The sequence below is a fragment of the Equus caballus genome, chromosome 7 (genome assembly GCF_041296265.1).
Source record: "Equus caballus isolate H_3958 breed thoroughbred chromosome 7, TB-T2T, whole genome shotgun sequence".
Taxonomy (NCBI): Eukaryota; Metazoa; Chordata; class Mammalia; order Perissodactyla; family Equidae; genus Equus; species Equus caballus.
Window position 1 is genome coordinate 77,860,768 of NC_091690.1, and position 11,967 is coordinate 77,872,734.

Consider the following 11,967-nt stretch of genomic DNA (forward strand, 5'->3'; position numbering starts at 1 on the left):
ATCACCTCACTCCCTTGTCTAAAATGCCTCAGTAGATCTTCATTGCCCCCAAAGATAGACAAAATCCATGCTTCCTAGCCTGATATGGAAGCCCACCATGAGCCAAGAAGCCCCTGCCTCCTTCTCTAGTCTCATCCCACCAGCCCCTCACTCGTCCCCTGTACTCAGCCCTGCTGAGGAGTTATAGCTCCCACTCCTGCCTATCTCTTCTCCTCTGGCTTTTCTTTGCTCGTGTTGCCTCCTCTGCCTGTCCTGCTCACTGGCATGGTAGTGCATAGTAGGCAGTGAATATATATTTGCTAAAGGAATTGCATACATTCCACTCATCTTTTGAAAATTAAGCTCAAGTGTTATGTCATGTATGAAGCCTTTCCTAACTCCCTCTCCATCCCAGATATTGCTGGCTCCACTCTCCTTTGTACATACGGTCTTCCATCTTAATGTCTATGTCACTTTATTGCATTTATGTGATGCCTTGTCTGTGTTCCCCTCCTAACTGTGATAGAGTGGCAGATTGTTGAGGGCAGGGCCTGTCTGATTCATCTTGTTACTCCATTGCCTGACACACTGCCCTGCACATAGGAGGTGCTAAGTGAGGATGAAAGAAGCATCAGTTGGACCTTTTCTAGAAGTTTCTTGGAGACAAGTTAGAGGCTTCCCTGTAACAGAGCAGATGGGAGAAGAGAAGAAAGCAGAGAGTTAGTACTGCTCTTTCAACAGAGAGGAGGGAGTTAACCTTGAGTACCAGAGTTTCTGGATAACTGTTTAGACATCTCTAGTCTCCCTGGCATGATGCAGTGATGGCCCCAGATGTCGTACATGGACCAAATAAGGTCTGGATTTGAGATTTTGGCCTTGTCCTCACCACTCAGACTGAAGGAGGGGCAGCCAACTCCGTGAGAAGAACCATCCAGACACCATCATGGATGAAAGGGAAAGCTCAAGATACTTCTTAGGAGTGGACACCACAGCCATAGTGCCTGGCCCCTAACCTATGTTCCTAGCCCAGCCAACCTCAAGTCCTGGGTGGATCCTGATCTAAGAGGCCCAGATTCATCCCCTGCCTCCCCTCCTAGCTGTTGAGGCTGGTGAAGGAACCTTAGGCAGTTCTCCTGAACCAGAGGGGCCAGGTGCCTCTCAGGAGCCATTCTGTGGACTGGCCTCCCAGTGCAACACCCCGTATGGCAGGTGGAGCTTGTCAGTCTACTATTCTACCCACCAAAGCCACACAAAGCAAGGGGCCACCAGGTCAGGAGGGGCTGACCCTAAACCAGATAAGCCCACAGGGGAAAGTTTGGGTCTACTTCCAGGGCCCCTTCCTGAGTGAATCCAAGGGATGGGTTTGAGTCCATATTCATTGCCATTGGGAAGTGGGTAGTATTATACCCATTTTATGGAAGAGGTCATCGAGGCCAGGATATGGAAGCTCAGAGTGAGAGCCCCCTGCTAGAGTCTGAGGCTATTTTTTGAGCCTAAAATAAACAAGCAAACAAATCTTCAATTTCAGCTAGGTTGGAAAGGTAGAAGAGGAAAAGGGTCTCACCTGAGACCCAGCTGCCCATAGAGATTAGTCCAGGCCCATTCCCCAGTCAAATGATTGTCAGTAAGTTTGGAGCTAAAGATTTGGTCAGTTTATGACCAGAAAAGAACCAACCGCTGCAACCACCACCAAGACAACATTCACTGGTCTAGATGGCGCAGATACCCAGGGGACTGAAGGGTAGCCAGCAGGACTCCCCTGGAGCTGTGTTCTGCAAATGTGTTTCATGGTGCCAGGCCCCTGAATCATTCCTTCTGCCCTTTCCCCAGCTTGCCTCCGACACACAGGGGTGTCGTTTCCCCAACTCAACTTCTCTCCACTTGTTATGCCTAACTCATGGCAACAGAAGCCTCGTCTTCTGGTGTGGTGCTGCCTGAACCACCTGGAACCACAATTTGAGGGCCCCCATGGCCCTCCACGGCAACTCTGAGCTAATCCACTTTACTCACGCACAGCTGTCCCCAGCCCTATTTTCCTGAGGACTTGGGGCCAAGCTGTGGTCAGTTATTAGCAGGCTGGGTCTGCCTCTTACTTGCTGGGTGAACACAGCAGTTCCTTCCCCTTCCTTCAGTCCTCCGTTTCCCTTTATGTGTACGTAGTCCAGAAGAAGCCAGTTTATGATCTGGATTTTGGAATCATCTGTGCAGAAATGAGGTTTGTCCCTCAGCCTTCCCCTCCCTTGCCTCCTGCAGCCTCATTTGAGCTTGAGAGCCTCAAAAGAGATGTTATTAGCGTCTAAATTCAAAGAAAGAAGTGAGATTATTCCATAACCAGTCCCCTTGATTCAAGCAAAGAAGCACTCTGGCTTTATTGTAAGGAAAATGGGGAGAAAGGGCCGGGCCAGGCCCTCTCAATTATGGCAGCCCAGGAGGCTGTTCATTCTCTGGGGCTTGGGAAGGGCTTTGGCTGCATTCAGTTTCTCCACATCACTGTAGCAGTACAAATTGGGGCCTTGGATGAGGTACAAGCCGAGACCGTTGGCAGAACATGAGTGAGGGCCGAGGGACTTTTCCACACACAGGGCCCCGTCAACCTTCTCGTGGGGCCAAGGAAGCTCTGTCCACGTGGCTGCAGCTCCTGACTTCAGGTCCAGCCACCACAGCCGCCGTCCTGGGAAGAAGGCACCAAACATAACATGGGCATCCTGACCTAGCCCTTCTCATGCCCTTTGGGGACCTATGCCATGGAGAAGTATCAGAACAAGCCTTAGCACCCAGACTCTCCTCACCTGCCATAACGTGGAGCCGAGAAGACCCAGGACACATAAAGGCTGCGTCCACAGTCTCAAGGCTGATCCCATGAGGGCTCCCGAGTTCCTTCTCCAGCCGCTTTGGATAACCATCTACTAGGGTATGGCCTCCCTTCGTCAGGAAGATATATACCTGAGTGCCCTGGTGGACAAAGAACATGAATCAGCACAGAGTTGGATATCTCCTCAGTCTCTATCTCAAGCCTCGCTCCCAACACACACCTGGATCAGATAGAGTTTATCATCCCAGGAAAAGGCAGCATCCACTGTTGAAGGACCCTTGGGCCACTGATGGTCAATGGGCCAGCTATGCCACCCATCCTTGCTGGTGTCCAGGCGCCAGTGGTGAGACTCTGTGGAGTATCAGAGGCACCTCAAGTGCTGGTGGTAAAAGGCAGGGCAGTGAAAAGGCAAGTGACAGGTTCAGGGATGGGTCCTGAGAGGAAGAGAATGCAACCAGAGACCAAGAGGGAAGAGGCCAGGTGAGAGGGAGTAGAGCAGGACATGTTTGGCAAAGTTGGGCATTGTGACCTGATTAGAACCGGAGTCAGTAGGAGCCTGACAGAAGGGAAAGCATGGAGAACCGTGGCCAAGTTGCCAGGTAAGGTCAGTGTCATGGAGTTTGGTGGGGGCTCCCTATATGTCTCAGATGTCCACGTGCAGAGTTGCTATAGATAATGAGATATAGTGGCTATAAGCTCAAAGGCAAGCACCCCAGTGAGCTCCCACTGAGGTTCTCACACTGCCTGCTCGCTAATCCCTTGGGGTGGCAGGAGAGTGGGGTGGTGGGGGGAGGGCTAGCCAGACCAGTGCCCTTAATTCTCTTCTCTTTTCATAACGACTTATTAAAGGAATTATCTAAGCCCCCATTTACCTTTTCTTCCTCAACCTACTTCACTTACGCTTCTGTTTCCCTCCTCCATTGAAAGTGTTCCTTTCAAGGTCACCAGTATCCTCCAACTTGCCAAATCTAATGGTCAATTCTCTGTCTTCATCTTTGTCTACCTCTCAGCAGTGTTTGACTTCTCATGACTCCCTTCTTTAAATATCTTTTTGGATCTTTCCTCCCATGATACCAGATTCTTCCAGCATTCTTCTTATCTTTTTGTCTACTCTTCTCTTCAGCCTGATATCTAGTATTGGAATCCCCTAGTTTGGGCCTCTTCTCTATCTACACTCACTCTCTTGGTGATTTCTCCTAGTCCAGGGCTTTAAATTCCATATACATGCTGATGACTTTCAATCTGTTCTCTTCAGCCCTGATGGACCTCTCCTCTCCTCTCCTCTGAGTATCAGGCTCAAACTCAACTGCCTACCATGTCCAGTTGGGATCATTCAGCACCAAAAACCTAACATGTCCAAACTGGTTTCTGCCACCACCAAATACACACACACACACACACACACACACACACACCCCTTCTCCTTCCCTAGTCTTTTCTAATTTTAGAGAAAAGAACTACCAGTCACCTGGGTGCTCAGCCCCCAAAAGCTAAGGCATTCTTGAAATCCGTCTATTCCTTTACCCAATATCCAATCCATTGGTGATTGCCATTGGCTTGACCTCCAAAAGATATCATGAGGACTTCTCAACACCCCTCTGTTATTATCCTAGTCCAAGGTGTCACTACCTCTAATCCAGAAACTGCCAAACTACTAGCTGGATCGTGCTGACACAGCTGTATCTCTGTGACTTACATTCCACAGAAGCCAGAATGATCTTTAAAAAAATAAGTCAGAACATATCACAGCCCTACTCAAGACCCCTTCTGGGCTTCCGTTTACAGTTGAAAATCCATACCAGGCCTATGCAATCTGGCCCCTGCCTCCCTCTTTTCAAGCCACTCACCTGCTCCTTTGCTATTCTTCAGCCACACTGGCCTCCTCTCCTGATTCCTCAAAGTATTTGCTGTCCATCCTCCCTAAAATGCTTTTCCTCCAGTGTTTTATGTGGCTAGTTCCTTTTTATCACTGAAACCTCAGCTCAAAAATAATCTCTTCAGAGAAAGGGCCCCTCATTCTCCTCACTTCTATGCAATTATCTTGTCTTAGTTTCTTCACAGGTTTTTTTTTGACAGTTAACATTTTTTATTTTGTATTTAAAAACAACAACTTTTAAATCCATTTGTACTACTAGCTCCAAGTGGTATTTGAGCATAAGAAACATTCTGATGTTCCCAGAACACTTCACAGCTATTAATACTACCTGAAAGTATTCTCTTTCCTTTTTTTCTCTTTCTTAGTGTCCTCTCTCCCTAGCAGGCTTTGTGAGGGCAGGTGTCTCGTCTGCCATCTTGACTACTGTAATCCCAGTGTGTAGAACAATGCCTAGTGCCTATCAGGTGCTCAGTAAGTATTTGTTGAATAAGTAGCTGGCATTCTCACTGCAGCCACAAGTTCTCTTTTTAGCTGTTTACTGGGCATGTCATGGTGACTGCATATTTACCTTCCCATCTTGCTGAAACTGCCCTGCTCATGGCCCCTATTTTGAGGATCAGAGCTATGCTGTTCCTTGCGCAGGGGAAATAAGTGATGAGTCTCCAATTCATCAACAGCCAATGCATAGGCTGACCAGAAAGCTCTTTAATGTGGTCTGGAATAAAAATATGGACTAAGTCAGTCAGATTCCCTCTCTGGAAATCCGACTAGGAAAAAGAGAGCAACTGAGGCAGTTATCAGTTGGACCTGAGGTTGAAAGATCATGAATAGAGAGAAGGTGGAGAGGACACATTGGTCCATGTGAAATCAAAGTTGTGGAAAAGCAGAAAGAATGGATAAGAAGCTATGAGGTAGAGGGAAGAGAAAAATTCATGAGAGGAGGAGGACCAGCCCTGAGTAGCTGGGTCACACAGGTGTCTTCACCAAGATAGTGAGTTCTCACCTCAGCTGGATATTTTTAATGTAATGGTGTTCTCTCTATGTCTAGGTACTCTCTTAACAGCTATGGAACATAGCTAATGCTTTGAATTTAGGAGTTCAGCTGCATTCTAGTCATAGTCACATGGCCTTTAAGTTCTGTGGTCTCTCCATGGCTGGGTGTTCTCTCGACATTTCTGTGTGGTTGCTCTGGCCCTGTTTTATCTATCTATCTATCTATCTATCTATCTATCTATCTACCTATCTATCTATCCATCCATCTATCTCTATCTCTATCTCAACCTCTATCTCACTTTGTCTGTGTGTCCTCCCAATGGTCCTATGCTCTCACCATAGCTGCATGTTCTTCTGATACTTATGTGTTCTTACCATGGCATATATTCTCAGTATACATGATATTTTCACTATAGGTGTGTTTCATCATGGATGTATGTTCTCATTAGAGCATGCATTCCTGTTGTGGGGATATGCTCTCCTTGTGACTCTGTATTTTTCATTATATCTTGGTAGCCATATCGATCAGATCTGTTCAAGAGTTAAGAGTAAAAAAGAATTTTCACTACTCTATGTTCTTACCACTATTTTACATTTGTATCTGATCATACAAATATCTTAGGCTGAGTACAATGTTGCTGTTCATCCTTCTCTTGGAGCTGTTCTCAAGTGTGGATCAAGACTCATCACCATCTGCCTGACTAACCCCAGAACATCCCTGGGTGTCATTAGATGGCTTTACCAATTAATCCCACAGGTCTGGGGAGAGGAGAAACCTCCTCAAGCTAGTCACTCAGAGGAGAAAACTCCTCGGACTAGTGAAGCTGTCTCCTAAAGGTCTAAGAGACCCAACACTTCTCGATGGCTCTCAGCAATGGGAACATCTGATCCCCAGGTAGTGCTGTGCCTGACAACCTGAATATAGGAACAAGGCACCTGGAAAAACGTGGAGCTCCTGAGGATAAGCTCAGGGGGAGCCAGAGGAACTGGCAAGACATGCAAGAACAGAGGGAATATGACTCCTCATAGAGACCCAGAGAGGTCCAGAGAGGGCACAGAACACGGAGCAGATGGTAGTAGAAGGCAGACAGGTGGATGAAGTTATAGACCTGGGCAATGGGAGACAAAGTTGAACAGTGTATGCATCAGAGGAGATGAGGGATGAAAAATGGCATGCTAATGATGCTAAGGATGGGGACCGAGGGGACAAAATAAGGGATGCAGTGATGAAAATGGAGGAAATGTATCAGAGATGGAAGACACATGTGAAAGAGATGGGAGGTATGGAGGGCAGAAATTGGGAAGTCGGGGGGGGGGGAGGAGCATCTCTCACCACTGAAGGCGTAGGTGGCACCATGGTTGTCAGACACCAATGCAGACAAGGCTAGATCTGGGCTACATCGCGAAGCCCCATAGCCACGGTGGGTACCAGTCCCGTGGCCAGTCCTGTTTCTGTGGCCTGGGGGGAGAAATAGGCAAGGGGGAACACAGAAGGAGACTAGAAGTCAGAATGAGGTCTGAGGTGGAAGAGACTGCTGGGTTAGTGGGGGTGTAGGCTTCCCCCATATAAGGACAGCTGGGAAGAGTCAGAATGGCAGTGGGGCTAGGGCAAGGGCTAAGATGTTGCAGCACACAGTTAAGGTGGGAGCTGTGGCATATGAGGTCTGCAAACTCAGGGAAGGTGGGCGAATTCCACTAGGACCCAGCGGCTGGAGCTTTCTTACCTCTGCCAGGGCAGGGCATGAAGTAGTCTCGGACATCCAGAGGGTACTTGGGAGGTACCTCTCCTGAGACGGGGTTGAAACGCAGGAACTTGTTACCCGAGAAGCAGTAGTAGCGGTTGAGCCATCGCATGGCAGAGGAGCAATTCTGAACAGCAAGCCAGAAACGCTCCTTTGTGGTTCTCGTAGCCAAGTCCCAGAACCAGGTGCGGTTACCTTCGTCCAATCAATCAATGAGCATTTAGTGAAGCCAGGCTATACTCTCCCTTTTGCTTGCACTGGGCCCCAGGATGGGCCAGATATGGTCCTGGCCACATGGAGCTCACAGCCCAGCAGGGAAACAATTGAGGAGAGTGATCATACAATAAAATTCAGCAGCAAATTGCAGATGATCAGCTCAGCAAGGGCAGTGGAGAGAGTCATGGAAAAGTTCCTGGAGAAGATGATACTTAAACTAAAATCTGAAGCAGGAGTTATAAGGTGGACTAGAGAGGGAGATAGAACTCCAGAGAGATGAAAGTCTGAAGCATGAAGCAAATTGGGTGTCCGAACAGCACAGAATTTCTGGAGCTTCATATTCAATGTAAGGGTATGCTGAGAGGTGAGACTGGAGGGCCGATAGGGGCTTGGTCATGGAGAACCTTATATGTCAGACTAAAGAATATAGATTTGTCCTAAGGGTCATGAGGAACAATGAACTCTTAGCAGAGTTATACCCAATTACCTCTCCCAGGATGACTTCTTCTCCTTCCCCTACTTGACCTCTAGAACATAACTGGATTCTTTATTTCTTCCCTTCCTTGGGAAGCCATAGAGTGACTCCACTACCACCACCATCCCTACCACTACCTCCATCACCACCAACCCACCATTACTCCAGTCTGGGCCGACCTTTGAAGAAGAGGATGCCCTCATCTTGGCATTCTCCACGGTGACATTCCACAGCTGCATCCAGTGGGGATGGGATTCCAGGAAACTCCTCTTGGAGCAACTTTGGATATCCTTTCTCCTTCTTCCCAGGAGGGTACACCCAGACTTTGTCCCCCTGCATAGAAAAGCACCTTGTTTTTAACTGTGCACTGCCCCTCTCATACTGCCATTCTGCATTCACCCACAACATCTTTGATCTATTGCACTTACATGATATTCTCCTGCAGCCCCATACACTCTCAATCCATCTGTAGACAACAATGTGCTGTCCCCTTGCACAAATACATACCTTCAGTTAGATTGTGCAAATCCCATCACTATTACTATAACACACACACATCTGGCTGTGTACAACCAGACACTCCCATAGCACACTTATCAGCAACACCATCAGTCTTGGCAAACATCCACAAATAGTCATCCTACAATCATCCATCCATTCATGCATTCATTTGTTCATTTATCTATTTATTCATTCATTCAAGAAAGTTGCTGAATGACTGCTATGTGCTAGGTATTGTGAGAGGCACTCGGGATAAAAGGATGACAAGACTCTGTCTCCTCCTTCAAGGAGTTCACTGTACAAAAGCAGAAAGGATTCCTACAGTCCTGGCCATGCAACCACCAAGGTGGAAGCATGTGAAGTGCATTGGGGATGTAGGGAGACTGCCTGTCTACCAGAGAATCCCTCGAAGCCTTCACAGAGGAGGAAGCACCTGGGCCAAGAGTTGAAAACCGAGCCAGAATTTTCTAGGTGGACAAGTGTGGACAGGGTGTTACCAGAGGGAGTAGCATGTACAGAGCGTGTTCAGAGAACTATATGTAGTCTTGTGTGGCTGGCACACAGGGCAGGTGAAAAGATAACCAGAGGCCAGATCTCAAGACCTATGTGAACCCAGCTTGCAGGAACCAGCATGTGGCGATGCCACTTACTGAGATAGGGAACCCATGAGGAGGGGTGGATTTGTAAGGAAGATACTAAGTTCAGTTTGGAGGATGCTGAATTTGACGTCCCTGTGGAACATTTAAGTCAGAGATGTCTGCTACAAAATTGGAAAGAGATGTCTGGAGCTCTGTGAGAGATCCAGATCTGGCGCCCACAACATAAAGTCCTCAGAGCCATGGCAGTGGTTGAGATCACACGAGGAGGTGATAGAAGGGCTGGGATGGATCCCCCAGGAACATTCAGGGACCGGCCAAGGAGGAGAAGCCTGAGAAGAGCAGGAAAAGAGGCAGGAGGGAAAACATGGCTGGCATTGAGGGCCACCCAACCACACAGCATTTTTGTGCAAGTTAGAAGGCACCCCTTCCTCTGAGCAGACCCAGACTGAGCCAGGGAAATGGGCGTCAGTGAGCACAATAGGCTGGGTTTCATTCTCCACTCTCCCCCTTGGCCAGGTGCCATTGTGTTGTGCACAACCTGGCCACCATGTGAAGAGAACCTGATGCAGGGTCATGGAAGGTAAGGGAAGAAATTGCCAGGAAGGGAAGGTTGGCCAACAGCATGAGACGTAGCAGAGAGCTCTGGATGAAGATTAGGATCGAAGAATAGCCACTGAATGCTGTGCCTGCCAGGCCCACATGCAAGCACATTCCATTAACCTGAGCTTTTCCCAGAAAGGAGGGCACAGTGGGAGGAAACCTGGAACCTACTGGTAAGGGCTCCATGCCAAGGCCACTTGGGGGAGGGTCTCTAGTATTGATTCCAGCACTTCCTGGCCAGGCCCTGACCTTGGCCCAGCAGTACCTTGATCAGAAAGACGCTGTCATTACTACGGCGGAATGCAGCATCCGCAGGGCCAATGAAATTCTTCCACCTCTCTGAGATTAATTCGCGGGTCCAGTTGGGACTCTTCCACATGAACTCCCCTGAAAAATACACACCCACTGAGGGACCCAGAATAACCTCTGTCCTACTGAGACAGTTACAGAGAAGTTGTGGGTGATACTCTTAGATACTTCCTAAGATCTCCCAGAGATGGATACCCCCTCAGTGAAGGGGACCAAGTCTGAGGTCCCCAGTGCCCAAACCCAGACCCTCCTACCTTTGAAAAACACCATGGCCCCATGTTCATCCAGGGTGGTAGCATCAGAGCTCCAGCCATCTGAGCAGCGTTCTGGTGTGGAGGTGGGGAGATGGCAAATAAAAGACCAGTCAGATAGAACAATGCAGAGACACAGCCAGACACATAGACAGGCTCAGGGAGTCAGGCCCTCACCGATCACGTCTGGGTCCTGCTTGACCCCATTCCCACCTTCAGCTCCGGTCCCAGGTGCACTATCCCTAGAGAGAAGACACACAGCTGTCTGGGTCCACTGGGCCGAATCCCTCTCCCTTAGCTGATCCCACACCTATAATCTGGCCCTATCCCACCCTAGCCCAGACCCCAGTCCTTCTCCCATTCCAGCTTTACTCACGGAGGAAGAGGGTTGGCAATGGCCAGAGACCAGCACAGGCCCAACAACCCCAGCGCAACTGGTCCTCCCAGCACTGGAGCCATGCTGAGCTGGAGAGGCCACAGGACAGCTCTGGGCACCTGGCTGATCTGTCTATATAGAGATGGTGGCAGCACCACCCTCTACCTCTAAGCCTACTGGGAATGAGCTGCCTCTCAGGACTTCGCCAATATTGGCTGATTACATCAATGCAAATAAGGTCAGGGTCTGGACAGAGAGCTGAGTCCAAGACTAACTTTTCCCAGTAGGAGGTCCCATCCCCCTTCAATGACTTTCCTGGAGCACTGACTAGATCAAGCCATTGATGCCGAGCTGTGACTCTTATCACCTTGGTGATGGGTCTGGGTGCCCATAAGGTCAAGGAAGGGGGCAGATTGATTGAGGATCACCTTTTTGTGGTTGGATTTACCTCTACAATGAGGGGAGGAGAGAAGAAGAGGAAACTAACACTTTTGTGTACTAGGAGACAAACCCTGCTAAAACAGCTAAAGACACTGATACTTATGTATACTTAGTAACCACACACACATGGAAACATACTTAGAAATACTCAGATAACGACCTTTTCCATGCTCCATCAAGGGCCTTTCTGGCGCATTCCTAAGTCTCTTCAGCTTTGCCCTTGATGGGTTATCAAATGTCCAAGTCCCACCCCTGGCCCCACCCCCACTGGCAAAGAGCTTTGCGAAAGTCTGGGAGGGAAGGGCTGACAGTATTGGGGCAGGAAGCAGTGTCTCTCTTCCAGAGGGCACTGCTAGTAATTAGTCTTTCTTCATCATTTCCACCTTAAGGGAAAAGTGCTTTATTTACCCATCACAGAATAAATAGAACTGTAACTGGGGTTTCACAATATTTACAACTCATTCTTGCTTAAATGCTATCCTTTCAATGAAGCCTTTCTTGACCACCTTATCTAGGCATTTCAGGCTCTCGCTTGTTTCCTTTATGTCACTTATTAAAACTTGAAATTATTTCATCTACTTATTTCTTGCTTTTTTTCTTTGCTTTGTTTTGCCTGTCTTGTTTACTATCATGTTCTGTCCATCTAAAATAGTACCCGGCATAATATAGGTGCTCAACACATATTCGTTGAATGAAAAAAAAAATGGATTTCAAGTTCTGACTAGAGTTGCAGCCACATTTCTGGCTATTTTCCTCCTTCTAGGGTAAAGGGAATATCAGGAATTGGGGTGTGTTAT

General features: G+C 48.2%; 1 protein-coding gene across 1 annotated transcript; it reads right to left on the reverse strand.

The window, feature by feature from the left end:
* Positions 1 to 2,323: 2,323 nt before the first annotated feature.
* On the reverse strand, positions 2,324 to 10,941 carry HPX (hemopexin). The gene is made up of 10 exons (XM_005612117.3): positions 10,730 to 10,941; positions 10,531 to 10,595; positions 10,357 to 10,428; positions 10,059 to 10,180; positions 8,273 to 8,426; positions 7,385 to 7,597; positions 6,994 to 7,119; positions 3,012 to 3,142; positions 2,769 to 2,931; positions 2,324 to 2,650 (listed from the first exon to the last, which is right to left on the reverse strand). Exons 1-10 carry the CDS (start codon positions 10,810 to 10,812, stop codon positions 2,391 to 2,393), a joined length of 1,389 nt encoding a protein of 462 aa, XP_005612174.1. The 5' UTR covers positions 10,813 to 10,941; the 3' UTR covers positions 2,324 to 2,390.
* Positions 10,942 to 11,967: the final 1,026 nt, after the last annotated feature.